Source organism: Gymnogyps californianus, chromosome 20 (genome assembly GCF_018139145.2).
Source record: "Gymnogyps californianus isolate 813 chromosome 20, ASM1813914v2, whole genome shotgun sequence".
NCBI lineage: Eukaryota > Metazoa > Chordata > Aves > Accipitriformes > Cathartidae > Gymnogyps > Gymnogyps californianus.
In genome coordinates this window covers 1,657,432-1,681,536 of record NC_059490.1, presented here as the reverse complement: position 1 = coordinate 1,681,536, position 24,105 = coordinate 1,657,432, and the positions used below count along the sequence as shown (strand labels likewise).

The following is a 24,105-nucleotide window of genomic DNA, read 5'->3' as shown; positions in this document are numbered from 1 at the left end:
AAAATCTCAGGCTTTTGGGTATAAGCCAGTCTTTGACCAGAGATCAGCAGGAGAGCTCAGGGCTTGGGCAGGTGGTTTTACGTATGCTGGCTGCAAGGTTTTTACACCTGTTCTGGAACAAATCTTGTGCTGGCTGCAGTCAGTGGGAGGAAGCATGGACCTCCGGCCTGGTTTAATAAGGCTTTGTCTATGTTTCTGTGAAACTAGGTGTGCTTTACAAATATTGTGATTACAAGACCTGGATTTCTTTAATTACAATGCAAAATTGAAACAGGAAGCTAAAGCTCTTTGTGCTCAAACCCGTTATTATTAAAGAATATGTCCCAATGACTTTGTCAGTGTTACTTCCCACGTGGGAAGTTTGCCAGCCCGTTTGAGAAAAGTCCAATTCAATAAGCACTCCAGTGCTGGTAGCTGGCTATTGAATACTTCAGAGTTGCGTAGTTAATGATGTAATTTATTGCTTCTGAACTGGAAAGGTTAGGAAGCCAAGAGATTTTCCCTGTTGGAAATAAACCTTTGGCTGTGCATGTGTGTGTATGTGTGTGCGTTGAAGCAGGATTGAGTTATCGTGGTGTTGCTTTCTCCTAGGGTCTGGTAGGATGTTACAATTGCATGCATCTATTTCCTGTTAAGTAAAACGCGATGATTTCTGAGAGAGAGGGGTGTTTCGATGTTCTGTACTTCACTTTCCTCTAGAAAGCTATATCCCATTCCTTCTTACTAAGTAAAGAGGCGCTTTTTTAAAAAAAATCAAACATGAAGTGCTTTCAATATTATACTCACAGTGTACAGGATATAGGAGTTACATTTATGGCGTATGTTCTGTTTAACAGCTGGATGAAATAAATTGTTTCATGTGAAATATTGGAGGACTCTGCATTCTCAAATCAAGGCCAGAAGCAGCTCAATGACTGAAGAATTGTCAACATCTTGTGCAATTCCACTAAGTGCTTCTTTTCATTGATCTGCAACTTTATTGTTGACAATTAAATCCATTTCAACGCAGAAGATAAACATTTTTAACAGGAGGTAGCAAACTCTTTTGTCCTGAATGATTTTCTTCTCTGTTTTATAATTAAGTACAAAGTATGTCACAAGTCTTGCTATTCAGTTGTACTAAATACCTGCTTACTGTGGAATAATTGGTATCAGCAGATGACAGAGCTGCTAGTAACCATGCTTTCAAACGCATGTTTTTAATTTGCATAATCAAATACTTTGTTAGTGTCCTTGGAAATCAGGATGAAAGATGACTCTGTGCTAAAAATGAAAAATTGTTTTTAGCAAATTATGTGTATCCAGTACAACAGATGAATTGCTCTGGGGCCTTTATGATACGTCTTGGCTGGTGTACCCAACAACCTCCTCCATCCTTTGCAGTAATAGTTTCTGTCATCTGCCTTTATTTATCCAAATGTTTCATTGACCAATGTCTAATCAATATGAAATGTACAATCAGGTCTTAAATCTCGTTAATTATTTCAAGCCTTGTAAAATGCTTGTTGAAGTATACCTCCCAGGGCCGGTGGTCGGCGGGGTATACGTTTTCTGCATTCCATTGACTTCAGAGAAGTTATGACAGTTTGTATTGGTTGTGACAGTTTGCACCAACTGCCCACTTATCCATGTTAAAACTGAAGAAAATAGGTTTTATATTTTTTGAAAGATCTAATTTTTTATCTTGCATTAAGAAGTTTGCAGAAAATTTTAGTTAGGCAGAGGTAATATTGTCAAGAGAAGAGTTTAACTTACCAAAGTAGTAAAAGAAAATGAATGCTATTTTTAAATTCAATAAAGCTATAAAATATTTCCTTGGTAGGCTGAATGCTCAATCCCAAAGATAAGGCTGCAAAACACTGAAAACTCCTATAATTTTCCTACTTGTGCAGTAAGGACTTTGAGCTTAATCCAAAACCCTCTCAAGAGAACGGAAAATTCAGTGTTGATTCTGAATTGCTCTCTTAATTAAGATGCCTGAATACTCCCAGGCCAGATGTAGAGAGGCTGAATCCTAATGTGGACAGAAGGAGGAGTGACAGGATATGATACAGTCTAGTTTCCGAATGAAACTCAGTTGTTCCAGACCTGGACATGGAAAAGTTGGATGATTTTGTGTTCAGAAAAAAGGTTTGGCCACTGTAAGTTGACAGCATCATGCAGGACGTTGTCTAAGGAGATTTCATTCCCCAAGTGCCGTCAGGTCAGGTCAGGTCAGAGATGCCCAGTTCACACGTCCTTGGCTGCCACTCGAGACCTGACCAGGTTGCTGGTGCCCCCGCTCTCGTCATGGAATGCCCTGTGCTGGCAGTTAGCATCTCCTGTGGTCTTTGGTGCAACCAAACATGTTGAACCTATCCGCAAACAACACTTGACCAGGCAAAATTAGAGCGTTCATTATTGGTGAATCTCTGGGAATTTCAAATTTGGTGAATTTTGGGAGGGCCTTTTTGTCAGCAGACGAACAGTTGGGCTTCGTCTTGTGGCTGTGATGTTCTCAACTGGCCACCTCTGGCCATCCTCTAGCTCTTTTGGATCACCCAAATGGTACAAAGGAGCCAGAACACAGAGTTTAGGTCAAATTTTACTGGTTTGCACATTAGGAAGAGAGGCAACGGCATTTCAGCTGAACGCTGCGTATAACCTGTGTTCATTATAAAAATCCATGTCTCTGAATGGAAGTGTTTGCATGCACTGTGTATTTCTCTGTTAACGATGTGTATACATATAACAGCTATGGGTATAAATATAAATGCATATGTATTACACGTAACATACATGTATACAAACACATGGGAGTGCATGTGTATATGTGTATGTTCATAGAATGTGTATAAAATATAATGTAAACTCACAGCTACAGAGTCTCTCTAGTTCACATGCAGTCATTTGGTTTACTTACAGGTCTTCCCAGTGTGGCCTTGTCTGCTCCTCTGGTGTTATTGAGCCAACCAAGTAATAATCACGCAGACACAGCAAACTGCTAACTGCACTTGTGTTACTTGGAGGGGACTGAGAGTCCTGCATCTTGAGAGATCCCAGATTGTGTGTGTTAAGTGAAAAATAGAGGAATTTGAGATGTGGGACACATCAAAGGGCAAAGACAGGAAAGGAAGATAATGGAAGTTGCATGTCCTGTCTGTGTGGGACAAGCTTAGCCAATGTTTCTCCTCAGTCCTCAGAAAGCATCGAATTATGGCTTTATTTCTTTTTCGGTAAAAAGACTGACTGCTGCTGGATGGCAATATCAACCCAGTGGAAAAAGGGAAGCCTGTGTCAGCACAGAAGTTACATCACAGTTACTGCTCTTCAGAATACCGATGCAGTAATTTCACTGTATCCAAAAATGATGGAGACTACCATCAAATAAAGTTAGCTTGCTTGCTTCGTTAGCTTTTGGATGGAGATGAATTCCTATGATGTATAAACAAACTCAGAAAGTTGTGTAGTTGGGTTGTCTGTGTCGTAGTGACATGAAGGATTTTTTCCCCCTTAGTTTTTACACCAAGCTAGTCAGTCAACATTCAGAAATAACATGATGTGCAAAGACGTACTGGTAGAAAAAGAGTAATCTTGTATGTATGACCTTGAAGTACTGTTGATGAAGACTTGAGCCCTCCTTATGAAACCTATAATTGGTAGCGTTCATCACTGATGTGGGATTTCAACTCCCTAAATAGATACTGTGGGATGAAGAACTCTTTCTGATTTATATATCATAATTATCAGCCAGGCAGGGATGCATGTACCAGGCATACTGGGGTTAGAGAGACTCCTGGACATCTGATACCATTTGGGGATATAGCGTAGGTGCAATGGTGTAAGACAGAGAGAGGGAGAAACTGTGCACACGTTCAGGGTTTGACATTTGGAATAACATTATCTTACTAAATACAGCATCTTCTACGCTGCGAACTAACAGGAATGGTACTTAAGGGGCTGTGTAATGAAGATGTAAGCAGCAGCAAAAAATACCCAGGAGACACTAGGATTCATAGCCCTTTTCTCCAGGGGAGGAGGAGTGACTGCGTGAGGAACAAACTCCCCAGCAGAGAGCTGTGCTGAATAAATGTTACACACACGAGAGACACTAAAAATATCAAATGAAAAGATTTAATGAATGCACTGAGTGCAAGGTGTTCCCCATAGATTTGGAAGTATTACCTCTGCAGGATTTTCAGACCACCTACTGTATTCATCTTGTAGGGAATTTCTAATGACAAGGCTAAGCCCTCAAAGCCCTAATTATTATGCCTTTCTGTCAAAAAAAAAAAAAAAAAAAAAAATCTCGTAACTCTTACTCTTATAAGGACTAGGAACATAGATCCACCTATTCCTGAACAAACTGTTGCTCATTTCTTTCCTCCTTGGGGACCTGGCTTAACACATGTGGTGATCACACTCTGTCTAACTTTTAATAATGTTTGATCAAACAAGATTGATCCAAAGAATTAATGCAAATGGAGTTTCCTTTATTTAGAACCTGCAATTTAATTGCAATGAGATAGACCTTGGGCATACAGCAGAGTAATTATTTCTATTCCTCCGGAGCCCCACTATTGCCCCCATAGTCTTCTGATCCAAATTCGTGGAGGAGCCTCTGTGCCTGTTACACATTGCGTACTCCAGAAGTGATTAAAGTACGTCCTCATCAAATATGTCTGTTTACTTTTTCCCCGCCCCCCCCCTTCTCCTCTTTACCTCCCTTTTGCCCCCAAAAGGTTTTTTCCCCATCTCCTGTCCACAAACTATTAAAACAATCTGAACTCCACTTCACCAGGCTGCTCACCATTGTACAGGGCCTGTAAAACACTTAGTAATAGGGGGCCTGAGATGGTTTTTTTGATCTCTGCATGAAATTAAACCCAAATGATGATATGTTTTTGACACATTTCTGCCAGGCTGTCTCTGGCAGCTCTAGTAATGCGAAGGTTGGCAAACGCGTGTGCCCGGGCTATGGACTGGCAGAGTACGCTCCCCATCATCTTTATTTGCACTCCTTTATTTCAGAGTTTGAACAACGTAGCTGTCAACAATTTTCTCTGAATGTATGCTATTTTATTATGCATTTATTCATTTTACCCCTTAAAATTGGCAGAAGAACGAGTAAAGTTCTCCTGTCTTAAGATTATTTAGAACACTGGATACTTTTTTAATTACAAGCTTGTCCCAAGCCCCTTCAAATCTTGGGTATTTCCCTTATGCTTTGTTTCCATAATTGCCAAAGGTGTGAGTCCTGCTGTTCAGAGTCGCTGTGCGATATTGCCCTCAATGGTGCTCCTAATTCCCCCTGCCTGCCTGGCTGCAGGCGTTGCCTTTTCCAGTCTTGGGTCAGCAGCATTCCCCCAGATTTGTTCAAAGGGGTGCCGTGCATCAAATACTCGTTGGCAGAAGGTTTGGGGAGTGATTCAAATGGGAAATTGCTGTACAGCCCCAGTGAGCAAAACTCCACTGTAGCAAATATTAAAATTAAAATAATATTCATTGTTATTAAAGAGCCGGAAAACAAAAACAAGTCATTCCATGACCAGCCAAACCAAAAAAGCCTCGGTTCGTGCTAATATGTATTTTAAGGTATAGATCTCGTGTAATAAGGCACAGAGCTCACATTGCATTTTTACCCTCAGTGGATCAGTAAGGGACTGATGATAGAGTAACAATAATAGAAAATAGTCGTACGAAACAGGGTCTCTCTTCTCTAGCAGGTGGTTTATTTTGAGGAGAGTTATCGGAGAAAGAAGCCGAGAGGCAGATGCACACGCTCACATGCAGAGTGTGTTGTCCAACTCTCATATCTTTAAAGAAAACATATTCGGGACTAATCACGTTGCCTTCTTGACTTCTTTGGCCATTCTTCTGAAAAGTAATGTCCAAAATGAATGTCACGAAAAGAAAAATCAAGGCAAAAATATATTATTTCCCTTAACCTTTTTGTTCTGTTCATTTGGCAGCCCAGGCAATAGAGATGTTATAGTAAATGTATAATAGTAATTAGGGATAAAGGGATGCACCTAGAAAACAAGCAGTTCTCCAAGCAGAGAACGCAGTGGAGCCTGGCTTCCTGCGGAGCTCTCCCGCTCGCACTGCAGCAATTTGTGCTTACGTGATTCAGTAGATAATTTCAGTGGGTTTTATGTGATCATTTAGGTACTGATTTTGCCAAATACGCATATAGATGATATTACCTACACTCACAAATTTATCAGCAGTGTTTTATGGCCCTGAATCTTGGAGTCATGTGATTATTGTGCAAATCTAATTTTTCTTAAGAATCGAAACACTAGCATGGTTGCACAGGCAAGTTGGGAAACGAATCCCTAGGAGACAAGACCCAGGAGGCATGTATGGAGGACCCAATGTATATTGTGCTACAGAGACAGAACGCAGCAAAGCACAACCCCTCCTGGTGTTTTCCCTAAGGCAGAGGTGGGGATTTTTGGGCAGGTCTGACTCAAGATTTTTAGAGCACTTGAACCACTGCACTCAGCTCAACTTTTGTGCGCTTGCTTTTTTATACATTAATGAAGACAACCAGAAACTTCCTCCTTACGATAAAATAGGAGAAGTATTAGGAGAAGGACTTGAGGGTTAGGGATGCTGCTGGAAATGACTTTGGATTTGATTCAGTTTCACGTTGGCACAGTCCTTGATGAAAACAAAATGTAACTGCCTGGAGTGCAGCTCTGGCGCAGCAGTTCGTTTCGTTTTGCCTGTTCTGTCGCACACTTAACTGTTTTATCTCTTTCTTTTGTTGTTGCAGATAAAGAGTTAGGAGTCAGTACGCTAGCTGAAAATGACAACCCTGGTGCTAGGGGCCCAGCTGTCCCGAAAATATCAGGATTAGAAAGGAGTCAAGAGAAGAGCCAGGACAGCAGTAAAGACCCAATACTTGAGCCTGTGGTGCCTAAAGACCCTTGTCCTCAGGTGACACAGCCTTTGGCCCAGCCCCAGTTGGAGCCGCAGCCTGAGGCGCCCTGCCCCAGCCCTGCGCTCGCCCCGCGGCCGGAGGCTCCTGCCCAGCTGCCCCCGCCGCAGGCCACGCAGCTGCCACCAGCCCCGGAAGAAGCCGCCCGCCCGCCTGCGCCGCAGCCGCCCGTCCAGCACCCGCCCCGGCCGCAGTCGCCGGTGCAGCCGGCCCATCCAAACCTCCCTCCGGCGCAGCCCCATCCGGCCTCTCAGAGCCTCTCGCAGCCACTCTCTGCCTATAACAGCAGCAGTTTAAGCCTCAACAGCTTAAGGTAGGCGAACAGAAACGCGTGCGCGCTGACGCCCCGTGTCTTTGCAGACTTGCTGCCTGGTGGTGATGCTTTACCATGCCTGGAGGAAGCGGAGATGAATTAGCTAAAGAAGAGAAGTGACAGCGCGTCCCGTCCCGTCACTGGGAAATAAAGGGGACTTTGCGCATTTGACCTTAATTCTTGCCCTGAAATGAGCCAGGATCATTTTATTTCTGATCTAGCGTTCCCATAAATGCCAAGTGTTCTCAAGCACTTAGTTAATTTGCTTTTACTTTTCCTGCCTGTCATTGTGTACTCAGGTTTTTGGAGGGGATTTTGTGCAATATAGACCAGGGGAAGAAAATCCCACTTCTTGCAGGTTGGGCTGCTCTCTGAAGGCTAACTTCTTTTACCCTCCCATCCCTGTAAACATCTGATTTCTCCAACTACTGACATGCCCTAGAGCAAGAAGTATGGTACGGCTGCTGTTGGCCCTGCTGACAGCCTAGCACAAACGGTCTTGCACCAGTGATTTTAAAGCTTAATTTTTTCCTGCGTTGCTGACACCACACAGTCTTCAGTGTTTTTCTCTTCACCTGGCCACAGTGAGATAAACCTCACCTTTTATACAGGATAACAAAGATGAACAGAGAGATTAAACAACATGTTCACAGGAACCCATGATGTCTCTCTGAGTTAGGGACCTCAGGTTTCCCCTACTCTAAGCTAATGCTGTCGGCATTAGATCATTTTTCCCCAAATCTGAGCTTCCAGCGGGCAGATGGTGTCCTTCAAGACCTGGTGAACCAGCATTATGGTTGCTTCAGGGTTTGACTAAAGACTGGAAGGTGTTTAAGACTTTGATTTATTTTTAACCAGGTTGGTATTGCTTGTCTTTAAAAGTCACTGCAATAGAAGCATGTCGTTAGTTGAAATAATGACAAGGAGAATTAAGCACTACGTGAATATATTTTAAATACTCATTAGTAGAAAATGAAACCTGAAAAGTTGCAACCAATGTAATCGCAAATATTTATTTTGCTTACTTGTCTTATCTCTTAGTATTGTGGGGGTAGAGAGAGGCATTAACTGTACAATAAGCATATATCCATTGTTGCCTTCTCAACTTTGTTTCGCATTTTCTGCAGTCTTTCATCTTACTAAGTCATAGCATAAAAAGTTAAACTTATTAATGCAGTGATCACTGATTTGAGCTTCATTTGCCTGAAAACACGAATCAGAAGCAGTCATGTAGAAAGGACCTGATAATTAAGTAATGAATGCACAGGGCTGATTACTCCTTTGTGTGTCATTCCTGTGTTGTTGGAGGACAGAATATCAACCTCTTACAGAGAGGGAGAATATGTCTTGGATTTTGGTGTAGAGAGACCACAGGAAGTAAAAGATACTAGAAAAGGTACAGCAGATGATTGGAGAAAGGAGTACCACAGTGGTATTGCTAGAAAAGTAGAATAGAAACTTGCATTTGTAATAGATAACTTACATTAGTAATGTGTTTAACGTGAGCCATGCGTAGCTTGGTGGGGTTGTGTATGTTTGGAGCTTTTCTCTCTTCCATGCAACGCTCAATTGCTTTTCTTTTCATTAACAGCAGCAGCAGAAGCAGCACTCCTGCCAAGACTCAGGCCCCTCCTCCACACATATCTCACCATCCCTCAGCCTCACCATTCCCCCTCTCTTTACCCAGCCACAGCCCGCTGCATACCTTCACGCCCACCCTCCAGCCCCCCGCACACCCACATCACCCCAATATGTTTGCCCCTCCTACGGCTTTGCCTCCTCCACCTCCATTGACGTCAGGGACACTGCAGGTTCCAGGACACCCAGCTGGTAGTACTTACTCAGGTAAGAGACAGACGGGTCATGGCCCGAGCATGTCCGGTGCAGCGTAGGAAGCTGATTCTCCAGTTTTAGTCAGAAAAATTCTTTTTGGTCCATTCGATGAGGGCTGTTGGTTGGGTAGAGGCTGTACTCATTGCTGAACGATTTGGAGTGATAGCAAAGCCAAAAACCACCTAGATATACCCAGGGACTTTTCTTCTGCCCTGGGAATGAATATTTTTGGAAGGCTGTGCTTTTTCCATGTCTATTTTTTTCTCCCCATGGTAAAAACACGCTAGAGTTCATAATGTGCCCACACAGAATCTGTGACCCCCTTAGCGAACGTCTTTGCTGCAGTTGTGGTCTGTGCTCAGAGTTGCTTCCCTGGCTAGAGGGAAGGTCGCCAGCGGCTGTGCACACAGTGGTCCTGAGCTCGTGTACATGCAAGATTTTGGGGGGCGGGGTGGGGGGGAGGGCGAGATGTAGAGATTTTTATCAATGGAGAAAATTGTGCTGTTTTAGACTCTGGCTGTGGGGAGATGTGAAGTGTCTGTTTGTCCCGTGTCACTGAGAGGGAACTGGGGGAAGAATATGGAGGATTATCAGCGTTTGAGCAACATCGTTTTGTGTCCACGGAGCAGGGTACTCACGTTAGAAGCAGCCACTCGATGTTTACTCTCACTCCAGCTTACCCATACCTCCTCACCTATTTAGGACTATGTCCATGTCCATACAAATTTAGGGAGAACCCTCAGGTTGATGCTCAGAGAAATGCTGTAGTGAAGACAGGCTTGGTGAGTGAGGGGAAACGGACACTTTCTTCTGTCTCTGAGGCCTTTGGGGAAGATCTGAGGGAGCTTTCTTAACCTGTACAGTGTCATGATTTACCACCAGGAGGTTTTAAATACAGCGTTGCTACCACAGCCAGCAAAAAGTAAGTGGCACAAGGTCTGGAAAAGTCCCTGAGCTCATGGGGGGTTGTTTTGCTGTTTGTATTTCAGAACAAGATCTTCTCCGTCAGGAACTAAACACGCGATTTTTGGCCTCGCAGAGCGCAGATCGTGGGGCCTCCCTGGGCCCGCCACCATACCTGAGGACCGAGTTCCACCAGCACCAGCACCAGCACCAGCACACACACCAACACACGCACCAGCACACCTTCACGCCTTTCCCTCACGCCATCCCACCCACTGCCATCATGCCAACGCCAGCACCGCCCATGGTGCGTACCCCAGGCAGAAATGTGAGGATAAGTAGAGCACAACTCTATTCTTTATTACAAAAATTTAAGAATTTGCCAGGTTGCGGGGAAGGAGTACTCTGCTGCCCAGGTGTGGTTGGGTAGGAGAGGAAGGACTGTCCCTTCCTCGCGATTGTCACACATGCAATAGGTTCAGGTGGCAGCGCAGGGGCTGAGGGACGAGGCTGCTGGCTGAAGGGGCACTCATAAGTGGGACTTCCCAGTGCTTGGAGCGGTGCACTCTGGTGCCTCCTCCTTTTTGCTGTCTCGTAAAGACCTTGTTTTACCTTGACGAAAAATCCCAAACAGTTTCATTGGAAACTAATTTTCTGCGTATTTTTTCCTCTCTGTTGGTTGCCAAATAATAGAGAAGTAGTAGTCTATTTTACCAACAGAACTAAAGAAAGGAAATATAAAGTAACTAGTTTGTGCTTTGATCCCTTTGCAGTTTGACAAATACCCTACAAAAGTTGACCCCTTCTACCGTCACAGTGTGAGTTTTATTACTCTGTTTAAAACTGACTTAACTGCTTTTCTGTGGTGGGTTGGGATCACCACTCAATCAATGGCACAATGTCAAATCTCTCCCTAATCATCACTCCAGGATTTACCATTATCGTTCTTGGTTGCTTTGGCTTTTGAAGGCTTGCATTCGTGGTGCTTGTTTCTGATAAAGATGCAGTATCAGCTTTTCCAATCAAAAGATCTCTTGCTCATACACCATTTGAAGACAGGTTTGATGTGAAAAAGATGAGACAGAAGAGCTGACTGTCACATGAAGCAGGAGAGAACAGTAATTTCATCACTGTGTTTCAGTTGTGCCACAAACCCTTAGACCGCTATTTTTCCTAAGAAACTTGAAATGACAAACTATTGTACAAATCCTTCAGGGATAGGTAATGTAATAGTTTTCCTAATATATCATATTTTGTTTTATAAAATCTGAAAACTTGTCTTATTCTTCAGATTTCAAAGGCACATCTGATCCACTGGGCTTGTTATGTTTTGAAAGCTCTATTTGATGACAGCAACATGAATCCAGCCGTGCACTAGATGTGTTTATCTAAGAGCTACCAAAAATGTTATTTATTGAGACGAACTGATTTTTAATATTCCAGTTAATTGTAAAGCTGCTCTTAAGGGTTTGAATCTACTGATTCATTTGCTACTGAAATACGGGTTGCATTTCCTTCATCATGTTGGCAGAGGCAGGTATCTGGTTGAATATGACAAGAATTTCTAAATCCAATAGTGATATTTTGATGAGAGAAGGAGTACTGCATCAGCACTCAGAAATTTGCAAAGCACTTGGCTTTATGTGTTGGTTTTGCTTAGAAGTGGAACTGGGCAAAAAAAACTGGTTAAGATGATATTGTGATGCTTTCTGCTGTACCGATTAAACACAGTTCCTGCTAACAACTCATGCCTGTAGTACATGTGAATAGTCCCATTAATTTCTGACACCTCATTTGAGTAACTTTAACTGTATGAGTGTGTTTGCAGGATCAGAGCTCTAGGAGTATTAGGCAAACATTTAAGCCTGTGGTAATCACTTTTACTCAAAAGGGTAATGCTGCTCATTTGCATCATTGTTTGCAAAATCGCACTCTTATTTGCTGAGCTCTACATGGATTCCAAAGATACATTATCATCAATGTGGCATGTTGATTCAAGCAAGAACACGGAACTGGGAAATAGGTAAATGAATTCTAGACAAATAAAGCACAGGAGTCGACATGTAATATAGGAAACATTGCAAAAGTCTCCAACTGTATATGCTTTTCAAATTCAGTGACATAATCTCTTATAAATCTGGCAGTTACCTGAATTGTAAAGGTCATGGTATTACCCCCTTTAAAGTAAGGAAAGGCTTCACGTTGTTTTCTGTTAGCCAGGGAGCCATGGTATTGAACTTGGCAGAGCTCCACCAGCAGAGGTCTGGTCCATTATGCCTCCCCTGCCCTTCCTTCAGGAAAGGTTTGTCCTTGTGAAGTGGTTGCAAAATAATCACTATTGCGTCTGTTGGATATTTAGCAAGCTAATACCAGAAGATCAACAAGATGGCTACAAATTACATTGGATTAACAGTCTTTCTTAAACTACAGCAATGCCATACTAGCCAGGGTATTTCAGTAATCTCTTCTATTATGACTATAGATTACATAGGTAACAGAGGAACTGCTTGCATCAGTTTCCTGAGCAGCTGCAGTATCAAAAAGTGTACTTTTGCTGCATAAGTGCATACCCAATAGGGCTTTTCCTATTGTAGAAATATTGTGAAACTGTGGCACTTCCATAGACCTTTTCCTAGTGACAAGAGTTGCCACTATAGATCCACACCAAGAATTCAGATATGTTAAAAAAAGCTGGCAATGTTTTTAAAGCTTGTAAGTGAACTTTGTTTTTAAAGCTTGTAAGTGAACTTTGTTTTTAAAGCTTGTAAGTGAACTTTGCAGGAGAACAAGGTCTGTTTGAGAGTTAAAATCCATCTATTTTAGAATAGGGAACACAGCTCACATAGAAGCTCATGTAGAGATTTAAAACAGTTTTCTTTCTTGGCATCTTTCATTTTACAATAATTTCTTTTTGGGAGGGGCCTTACTGTAGCACGGTGAGACGTTACTTTTACCTACAGTTATGGCTGGGTCTGGTTTAGTGTTACATTGCACCTGGCCCCAGGAAAGCTGTGGGTATACATTGTTCCCTGAAGAAAGCTAGAAGGGGAAAATGTTGCTCAAAAGAGAGGGAGAAAAAGGAAACACTGACTATGAAAGATGTATTTTGAAAGCTGGAAGAACTTAACTGATACAAAGAGATCCTGGAGATACAACATTTATATTTTATTAATAATTCTGACCTTGAGGAAAGGTCACATTTAATTAACTTACCAGTTGTTATAAAACTCTAAGGAAAGCATTCCTTATTATTAGTCATAGCTAATAGAATATTAAGTATTACGTCTCTTTCCATTGTTTGGAATTAGTCCATTACACACAGAATTAAATGCAGAAGACACTAGAGGATTTAAAACACATTTTACTCATTAAAAGTTATTGTAAATGAGGACATGTGTCTCTTAATGATTTCTCAAATGCCTACAGTTCAGTGTCAACTAATCTAAAAATGCTTTCTGCGTCATTGAATGGAGCAGGTCCAAATTAAATAGAATTAAAAACAACAACAGAAACATGTTATGAAAGGGGACTTGATACCATGCTTTTAAGCCGAGAAAATCTTTTGATACCTCTAAAATACTGAAATATTTTCTCAGCTTTCAGTAAATATAATTGAATAAATGACCTTGCAAGATAAGCTAGTGGAAGGAAAAACAATTAAGAAAAGCACATACATATGCCTGGCATAAACAAATTCATCAAAACTTTACGATACTGATTTACTCTGGGATGTGATTTTCTCAGTGTTTGCCCACTCCACATGTCCAGTCTTTCACTTTGCCCAGTCCTGCTTCTGTTCAATTGGCCATTAACTCATTTATTTTGATCTTAAAAGTAGCATACAGTAGCTTGATTTTTGATCAGCTGTGTTCAGAGGTGAATTTGTATCAGCCAGATAACCCCTTTAAGTTTTTGGGTGGCAATACCAGCAGAGTTAGCAGCCATCCCCAGTTAGATCCTGAGGTTTCACAGTGAGAACATTTTTGGAGTGTGATGCTTTGAACTCCCGACTCCTACTAGAAAGCAATTTTGTGTGTAATCTCAGCATTTTCCGTGGAATTGGGCGAGTTAACTGTGTTACAGCATGAGTAAAAGATTCACAGCCGGACCACAGAGGAAAGATAAGATTTGGGCGTTATGGTTTACTTGGTTGTTTCCCATGTGTTTGTCTGCGTTAGTACAGAACCGCTTTTTTTTTTTTCTTTTTTGCTAAATTCTCTTAGAACAGATACATTGGGATCAGTGGAGATGTGCACTTTTTTATGCTTAGTAGTCTGCCTTTATAAAAACAGTACCCTAAATTTTTTGGGGGGTTCTGCCTCAATGTTTTGTTTAAATAATAATTTTTAACAAATCAGATTGTCTCTCTGCTAATATTAGATGTGGCAGGATATCCTCTCGGACAGACTAATGAAGTAAGAATTGTGCATATTTTCCTCATTTCCTACAGATACTATTAAAATCCTAACGTACTAATGGAGTTTTAATGATACAATATCCTAGAACTCATAAGGGGTTTTTTCCACTTAAGCAGTAGCTTTCTGAGTCTTATTTGGCTCAGTGTTCTGCCTTTTCTCTTGAAATGGTTTGCAAACTGAAACCATTTAAAACTTCTATCCAATTAAAAAATTAATAGGTGTGGGGGGGGAAGTCTCTCTTACGCTATGGTGGCCTAATCCAGGGGACAGGTTGCTGCTTTACGATTTTGGAACTGCTTTTAAGCTCTAAACGTCATGACATTTGTGAACATTTCATTGACTGCTTTAACTAACATTGTTGCAACGAGATCACTTCTTCAACGCTTCTCAGTTTTCTCCATGTACCATTATTTCCCTAATATTATGCAGGAATGCTTTCTCTGTCTTGTTCAACCTCCTGTCTTCATTTTGACAGGCACTTGTATTTATGTTCTTCTGTCTTTTTGTTACAGCTGTTTCACTCCTATCCTCCAGCTGTATCAGGTATTCCTCCCATGATTCCTCCAACTGGCCCCTTTGGCTCGCTACAAGGAGCATTTCAACCCAAGGTAAGAAATACTCACATACACTGGTGGTGGGAGCCAGGTTAGGTGTAGGGTTAGCATGTGCTTCAGAGTCTGGAGAAATTGAGATCTGAGTTACAGCCTAATTCCACGGAAGACAATTGGCTTTTCCAAATTTACTACAAAGAGAAGTTATTTCCCAGTAGGTTCAGATGTATCTACATACGTTTTTAAAAAAAATTATATATAATGGCATAGTTAACTTTAGAAGCAATATAATTAGTTCTCAGATAGTACACATTAATGTAAGGTCATGTAATAATCAAGATTTTAAGAAATCATGATCGTTATTGTTTACTCATTTCCATAATTATCTCACAGCTCCACCACAATGCAATACACTGATTTAGTTCTCCTCCCATTTGTGATAGCTAGGACAGATAAATGTGATGAGTTTGGGGGTTTTTTCTTTTGTTTTCATGAAGTCACTCTTGATTTATAAGTGGGAGGAAATCATATTCTGTAGTCTTTGTAACTAAAGACTGAAATCAGGACTGAAATTTCTGCAGAGAAGACACCTTCTTTCTTAAATTGGCCCATCCACTGTAATGACTGAATATGTAAATTGCAGTTCATTAGTGGAATTCTTCATATGTATGGTAATCAGACTGTTAACTCTGTTACTTAATTGTTAGTTATACTGTAGCTGATTTCTTTTTTTCTTCATTTTAATGTAGGAAGAAGCTCTGTCTAAATGGTAGTTTGTTTTTGGTTTTGTTTGGGGTTTTTTTTCCCACAAAGCTGCATTTTGTTATATTAGCTGTATATTTACATTCAAATCATGGGAAAAGCTTTAATTTTTTTCAACTGGATGTTGCTTTTTCCTGATATCTGTATGGTAACAGTTCATTGTGGATGGAGTTCAGATCCTTGTACAGTGACTAAAGAGATTACTGATGCTTTGTGGGTTGACAGTCAGGTTAGCAGTTTTAGCCAGTTCCAGTGCATTATTGACAAGCGGCAGAGCACAAGCTTGGTCCTACAAATACTACTTTAGATGCCGTATCATAAATACGTTGCTAATCAGGTTTTCGACAGTGGAAAGATTTTCCAGTGTAAACAGTCACTGTTCCCTCATGTGCTTTGGATTAAAGTAATGGGAAGTTGATGGACAATGAAAGTTTGAAAATTGAGATGATAATACATATATCACTAAGTGGATTACAGTGGTTATCCTTTCCTCTTTAAAAAGTTTATCTTCATTGCTTAGGCCATGTTAATGATAAAGAAGTATTATTTTTCACTTTCTGTTGCTTTTATGCACTGTATCACTCATTAATGCTCTCTTTCCTTGTGGTATTTCTAGACTTCCAATCCCATTGATGTTGCAGCCAGACCTGGAACTGTCCCACATACCCTTCTGCAGAAAGATCCACGGGTCTGTAGAAAATGTTACATTTTTCTCAAGTAAAGCTATTCCTCCTGAAAACCTTGAATGCTAGAGCAACCATCTTTGATATGTCCAACTTAGCATCCTAAAACTAAAGCTTAGTCTGAACTGTTTAAGTCAATGAGACCTAGAGAAGTTGTATGAGAACAATTTAAATCCTGATCCTTTCTTCTGTTCATCATTAGCAAAAGCAAATAGATAATATGCAGTGGAAGAGCTCTTTCCTTGCTGTCAGCAGTCATCCCCACAAGCCCAGGGGTAAAGGCATAAAAGTCCAATTCAACGTAGAAATGTACAAACCTCTTCAAGATTTATGTTTATACTCTGTAATTGTTTTTAATGTGGGCAATGACAGTTATTCCCTTGGTTACTGTATCATTGATTGCACCAGTGAAATACAGATGCACTTTATTGATCACTTGGCGCCTCTGGATTTTTGAGTTCTAGCGTATGCGAACAGCATTTATTGTCTCAGCACTTTGTCTCTTAGCCTTTTTCTGTTCTTTGCGAATGCCCATGGGTTGTTTGCACGTTTGAATTAATACACATTGTTTGCAATGAGGAACATCATGCAGTCATATTTTTAGCAGAACTCTCTGACAAAAGCAACGGGGAGCTCTCCTTAAAAATCCGTGTTGTGATATGGCTAAAGTTTTAAGTACAGCAGAGCTGTTTTCTTTGGGTTATACCAAGTTCCGGTACTTTGGTTTGCTCTGAGTTGGTGCTGTAGTTGAGCTTTATACCAAAAGGAACCATGTTTTTTCATTTCTGTTTATTCTATCTAATTGAAAAGATAACTAGAGCCTCCCATCATTAAGTCATTTAGCTTTATGCTCCCTTTCAACTTGTAGTGTAGTTTCGATTCTTTTAAGATGATGTATTGTGCCATCACTGCATCTGCGAAGTACCTCTTACACCTATAAATCTCCTTTAGTATTGCATTTCAAAAAAGAAAATCCAAAACAAATGAGAAATACCCAATAAACTGAATTTATTTTCCAGCATTAATTGATGAAATGTGAGCAAAAAAGGAGAATAAGAAAATAATCTACCCGAAAAAACCAGACCACAAATAATAATGTGAAAATTGCTTTTTATACAGCTCCTGTTTACCAACATCTGTTGCAGTGTGAAAAATATTTAAGGCAAAGCCCATTTGTGTCAGAGAACGCATCAGGCAAGCAGTCAGTCAGTAATGGCTATTTGAATGTGCAAGTCAAGGACCTAATGCCATAGCCATTGAACAGACACAGTCACTGGTTTGCAGGTGCACGTCTGAAACACCATTCCAGCCCATTCCAACCCAATTTGTGGGATCAAGCCTGTGAAAAAGAATCCCTGTCCGCTATCCAGTCTTCTCACAAGCTGAGCAGCTTTGAAAGATGAGAACAGAAGTTTGCCCAAAGGATAGACCTGTGTTTTTCTTCAGAGTAGTTAACCAGCCATTTTTGTAGCATTAAATCAACAAATTAATGATGATGCCAGAGGACAGAGCGCTCTGTGTGAGGCTTGTTTAGTTGCTTGTCAACACTTAGGTACAACAGCCGTGGGGGGAGGGAGACCGGCTCGAATATGGAGGCTAAGGACTAATTATTATCCGAAAGGGCTTCATTTGAAAGTAAAATTATAACATTTTAATTTCATCTCTTAATGAAGCAATACAAATTTGTTAATTAGAGCAATTGTTTGAGTGACAGGCATGTAACCAAGCTGTCATTTCTTCTTCACAGTTGACAGATCCGTTCAGGCCCATGTTGAGGGTAAGAAATCTTCTTGTGATAGTTTGTCAAGCTCGTCTCAGTCCCCACCGGGTTAAAGCAGCAGAGTAATTATAAAGCAATGCCATGTTTCATCTTGGGTATTTTACACCGTGTTTGCTGAGCAGCATGGTCAGTCCTTCTGTGTGTGCATCTTGTGGTCACTTGAGGAAAATACACAGTTTCAAAGTTGGAAGTTTTCTGTTCTTCTCATGCAACCCCCTAGCACGAATACTAGAGGTTAAATATTGATAATCCTTCTATCGCGCTGGCTGACAAGGGTTCCTGAGCCAAATCCTAGAGACCTACCCTGGCAGTGATCCCCTGTCATTTCACTGCAGACTGAAGGATTTTGCTTTTTATTATTTACTGTGTGTTTTCAGTGTTATTCAGTACGGTGCTTCCTACCCAAGTATCTTACTGTCAAGTATAGACAGACAATCCACTTCAAACACAGAATATTTTAGAAACAAGGATCAAAAGATCCAGTCTCTCAGTGATCCAAAAGGGATTTTTTGTTAATTTTTCAACGTGTTCAAGAAGGTCTAAATTTTGATTGAACCAACCAAGTGAACTTACTAAATCACTAGCACAACCAGTTGGTGTGAATAAGCAAAAGGCTTGAGTTTAGGGGAGTATGTGTATGAGATGGGGGGGGGGGGTTGTGTGTTTATAATTGTTGGTTGATACACACCTAGAAATAGAAGGCAGACCACATGCCATAGTTTGTGAAACGTTTAAGTTACCAGTAGCTTCAGGAGTTTCTTTAATTCCTGTGGTTATTTTTAAATCTGCAGGAATCATTAGTTGTGTAGGTAACTACAGACCCCTAAATAACAAAATTGGAGAAAGTATATCCTGAATGAGTCTTTTTCAGACAAGATTTCCAGATGTCCTGGAAATGGAGTACAAAATCAACAAGAAAACCCAAATAGCACTCTGGTTTTTCCCTCCCTCTCTCCTCCCCATGACTTAAAAGCATGGAGACATGAAGGATGCGAAGAGCCTTCCCAAACAGAGTGAATTGACTGACCTCCAATATTTTCAGTATATTTATGAGCCAAAGTTTTGTAGGTACAGACCAGCAATTATATGAGGGAGTCAGATTCATTTTGAAAACCAGAGTGATCTTTTAAAGTGCTTTCAATTTTGTCTTCTGGTGGAAAGGCTAGTCTTAGAATAGCTGCACTTTCAGAAATGAACTCAATGTACAGTTGTGAAGCAATCCAGCTATGCAGAGCAGCTGCTAATTGGGAGACAGTTTCATTGATTTCAGCAACACAAGCTGCATTCTCAGCCAGTGGCATCAGAAGATTACAAAAGTGTGTAAAAACTGAGCATGAGTTTATTTGGAGAGGAGAGTGACCAGGAGCATTCCTGGATATCCAGATAAATGTCATAGCAAGGGCCAAATTCTTTGCATTTCTGGTTTCCCAAGAGGACGGAGAGGGAAGGCTCTGAAGGGAGACCCTTTGCTTTCAGTTGTCTTGGCATGGGGAATCCCCTAGAGCAAACCAGACTGGGCTAAGAGTTGGCAAGAGTTGCTAGAACTAGAATAAAGCATCACAGGTTTTCCAAAGTTACTGATTCATGTCGTATCCCTTTGTTTTTTCCAGAAACCTGGAAAGTGGTGCGCTATGCATGTTCACATCGCCTGGCAGATATACCATCACCAACAGAAAGTCAAGGTCAGTCTTTTGGGCACGCCTGAATTTCAGATGAATTGCACAGTGCAAACCTGTGAGAGGAAGAGTTTGCCTCTTGCTGTTAGCAGTTCTATGCCATGGCTAATGCCATGTTAAAGTAACCATACATAGCATTATAGCATAACCTTCCGTTTCATAGTGATGGCATACTGGAATTAAAAACGTAAAGGTAGAGCCTCAAAGGAATGTCTGTGATGCCTTGGAGCAAGGACACAAGATCTCAGGTGGTAACAACCACTTTGTAGCTAGGAAGAGCTACATGGGTGTGCCCCTGAGCTACGACATTGCTTTTATTTATGGCTGAGGACACAAACATATCAAGATTAAATTTTTTTAAGTCTGGAGAAGCTACGCACATGTATCCTATTCCTCTTATTAATGTTCGTGGACAGAAGAGGGCACAGGAACATTTTTCCTGTCCCTAAGATGCTTTATCCAGTGTGGCTGCACAGGCTCCCATCAGTCTTTTTTCACAACCCATCTCACAGCTGGAGATGGGCACCGGTACGTGTCTGGGCTGGTCAGGCAGACACAGCCTCTCAGATGAAGTAATGTTACCCAGACACTGTCTCATTGCACCGAAGGTAAAGGGGTGGAAATCTTTTCTTTGTTAACATGCTTTGAGACTTCAAGGGTAAGGGCCATGGCCAGTTTAGGCTGTCCTGAAACAGATAAAAACAAATAGTCTATTCATTTAATAGTTAGAGTATTTCCGTTCTTACTTGAACTGTATTTTCATTGCACATAGACTCTTTGAAGAAGGTTTCTTTCCCCTTATAATATTTTCACTGTACTTGTCACTGAAAAATTCTGTGTTGGTCCTGAAGTTTTTCAGTAAGTCAGGTAGGGTTGGTGTTCTTTACTGTTCATACTTGTACTTCAGGAGTCAATAGCTTGTGTTACCAAGTAAAATTAACAAGGAGTCCATAGCACTTTGCAGTCTGTGTATGCAATTGAATTGTATAAGGTAGTGCTATAAGAATATGAAGATGTTGAACAGCTACTAAAACCCGCAGCTAATAGAGTTTAAAAATAACCCTTTTAAACAAGGTTGACAGGTTAATTTGCTGCAGTAGACATATCTCTCTTCTCTGCTTCCTTATGTTTCCCCTGCTAGTGATCTTCATTCATCTTCCTATTATCAAAAAAGACAAGATTATAGACCTAGAGAGTTATATGTCCTTTTTTTTATTTCATTGAAAAGGTATTTTCTTGAAATGAAATTATTATTCCCATGCTATCTATGTCCTTTGAATCTTCTTTGATTTGATATTCAGAGAGAGGTCATACTGGTGTATTTATAACTCATAGTAAATGGCATTTTCATGCAGCCATTTCTTTTACCTAATACTTTTCTATCTTGCATGTTAAAAAACAGGAATAAAGCCCAGAAGTACAGGAAAGGATGTTACTTGACTTTTTGAGGCTGTGCATGATGATAATTTCAAGAATAATTGGGAAATGTATTTCACTATCTCAGTTCGGTCAAAAAATTAAGTATGGTCTACAGTCAGTAAGGCGAGTTGGTTTATGTCCCCGTGGGCTTCAGACTGCCACACGGGAGCGAAGTCCTGCGCTCTGCATGCGACCACAAAGTGTGAAATCTCTGGCTGAAGGCTCATACAGAACGATTTCTCCTTCTAGCCCAAGGTTGTGAAGGTGCCTTTTCTTCTGCACAAGCTGAAGACGCTGCCTGACCGTAGAGCAGGGAATAAAATGTATTTACTCAGAGATTTCAAGTTTGCATGCAGTGCCACCAGACTGCTTGCAAAGTATGGAAGAATTGGTAACTATCTGGCCCGCTAGTAATTGCTTGCAGAGGGCAACACCAGACACTGAAGAAGCAGGCAAGATAGGAAGCTTTAAAACACAACCTTCCTGACCCCAGGAAAAATTGCATGCAGCTGTGGATGCTGTTTGCCTGCCTATACCTCTGCACCGAGACACAGTTCAGACCTGTGTAACCTGTCTGCACACCCAGGGAATTCCTCAGACAAAGCCAGGGTTGCATACCAGCTCGGGGCACAAAGCAATTTTACACTCCTCCTTAGACTGACCAGTGCGTTACTGGCCTGGATTCAGGAGAGAATTTATGCTCTGTAATTGCCCCTCTCTCTTTTAGGAAAGGCCTTATGGCCTGATCTAACATGCCGTGAAATTAGTGCAGACATGTAAATTGATTTTAGTGGGCCCTGAGTTAAGGTGTTACACATTGCTGGACTTCAAATACATTCGTAAGAATTACCATCAAGAGGGGTGCTCTCCTGAACAGCAGCTGGGGGTAAAATAAATCTGATCAATTTTCTTTGGTACTATTTTAAGGTAAACCAACACATTAAAAAATCTTTTAACACATCCATGATATTCCTGTTCCTCTTCAGACAGGGGATTTTTTCATTATTTAGAACAGCACCATTCATATGGCTGCAATTAAAGTTCCAGCCTGCTTTTGCTATTCTGAGTAATGCCTGTCAGAGGTTTATAACTTGGTTGTTAAAAAGAAGAATAAAAAGAGTTCACAGCATAAAAATCTGGCACACAGGCTTCAACTGAGGTATCTGTATTTTCTGAACTTTTTTTAATTATTAAAGCACGACAGTGTTACCACCTTAAAAGACATGACCTTAACTTGGCCATCTTTCCCATTTCAATACTCTTGCAGGCCATTATCTCAAAATATTGATAAGCATTGGGTTTATTTTTTGTTCTCATAGCTACATAGACATGTTACTAGCACTTGAAAAACAGCTACTAGGCATGCACATTAACTTGGTCATAACTTTTTAATATGCATATTTATAACATTGTAGTAGTCTGCACTCTGAGCTGGCACAGTATTAAATACTGATTTATAAAGCGTAACATGCTCCAGAATTACTGTCAAGATCTACTGGTTCAGTGTTACACATTTGTAAATCCCTTCAGCTGACCTGCACAATTAATCCGCAATCTGTGTTTAGGGAGTTCTGGCAGGACAGGTAATTGGGAATTTGGTTTTCCTCTTCATTCTATAAAACTATTGAAGTAGGGACCACTAAAATGAGTACATGGCACAAAGAAGAGCCCACCCTTCATCCACTTATCATTTACCATACAGCTACCTCAGCCAATTTACCTTAAAAAAGAAAGCCTGCTGATTCTAATACCATATAAATACAGACAGCGACATACCGTGCTTTGAATTTGGAGTGCAAGCAGTCAAAATGGGACTTCAGTTCTTTAGACTCAAATACGCTTCATCTGTAATTTGATTCATTTTAGCCCCTAGCTTGCTCAGTTGCAGTCTGAGAGGCACTGAAAGATATACTGCATCAAGTGTTTCTTGATTGCAGCTTCACGTTTAAAATTAATGGTTCTGGTGTCCATTGACTTGTCTCTGCCGTAACTGTCTGGCAAGGGATTCCTGCAGTGGGAAGGGGGTCAGCTGGCAGCTGTGCCTGTTACAGTTGATGCTTTCACCCAGCTTTTAACACGCCTGTCCACCTGGGATCAGGTCCAAACTAACATTTCTCTTTGGCGTTGTTTTTATTATTTTAAGACAGACCTATTTCTTACAGCTAAGCAAGTGTCTGAGGCCTCTTCAATGATTTTTTTGTTTGTTCTTTAAGTCAGGTCTGTGCTGAAATGCTTTGCTCCAGAGGGATGGATGTAAGCATATGTGAAAACACTGTTGAAATTGCAGGAAATGTGCATTGGGAGCCTGAGATTTTCTCTCTCTGCCTTAGATCCCCCTTCCGGGGAAACAGCTGTGCACCTATGCTCGGGGTCCCAAAAACTAATATTCTTGTTAAAACGTCAGTTAGTATGAATAAATTGCTATACCCACATCATTCTAGAAGTGCCTTTTACTGCTATCTTTTAGGACAGTCTCTTCCAAATCTTGTTTTACATTTCAGAAACAGATGCAGTCTGATCCGCACAAGCTGGACTTTGGCCTGAAACCTGAATTTCTGAGCAGGCCACCAGGCCCCAGCCTTTTTGGAGCCATCCACCACCCCCATGACCTGGCCCGGCCCTCGACTCTCTTCTCCACAGCCAGTGAGTACTGAGAAGTGAAATCTCCTTCTTGGGGCATGCTCATTAAAATGTTAATCCTTGCCATGTTAAAAGGAAATTTCCCATATGCTTTCGCTTATGAACTCTCTGCAAGACATGCCAGGGGCTATTAGTCTATTTGATAAATATTTTAAAATTATTCTATATGCTTTTAAAAAAGCCCAACCTGCTGAAATGCCAT

At 41.0% G+C, this 24,105-nt stretch overlaps 1 protein-coding gene across 4 annotated transcripts in view; it reads left to right on the top strand.

Annotated features, from left to right (window-relative positions):
* The window catches only part of AUTS2 (activator of transcription and developmental regulator AUTS2), a 799,219-nt gene that overhangs the window by 764,363 nt on the left and 10,751 nt on the right, over nt 1-24,105 (top strand). The window contains exons 7-15 of one of the 4 annotated variants that reach the window (XM_050908787.1): nt 6,761-7,238; nt 8,830-9,083; nt 10,061-10,281; nt 10,748-10,792; nt 14,905-15,000; nt 16,322-16,393; nt 18,136-18,165; nt 19,779-19,850; nt 23,765-23,906. In XM_050908787.1, coding sequence (XP_050764744.1) covers nt 6,761-7,238; nt 8,830-9,083; nt 10,061-10,281; nt 10,748-10,792; nt 14,905-15,000; nt 16,322-16,393; nt 18,136-18,165; nt 19,779-19,850; nt 23,765-23,906 — 1,410 coding nt within the window. Of the gene's footprint in view, nt 1-6,760; nt 7,239-8,829; nt 9,084-10,060; nt 10,303-10,747; nt 10,793-14,904; nt 15,001-16,321; nt 16,394-18,135; nt 18,166-19,778; nt 19,851-23,764; nt 23,907-24,105 lie in introns of all 4 variants that reach the window. The other 3 variants (XM_050908786.1, XM_050908788.1, XM_050908790.1) reach the window with 3 other exon arrangements.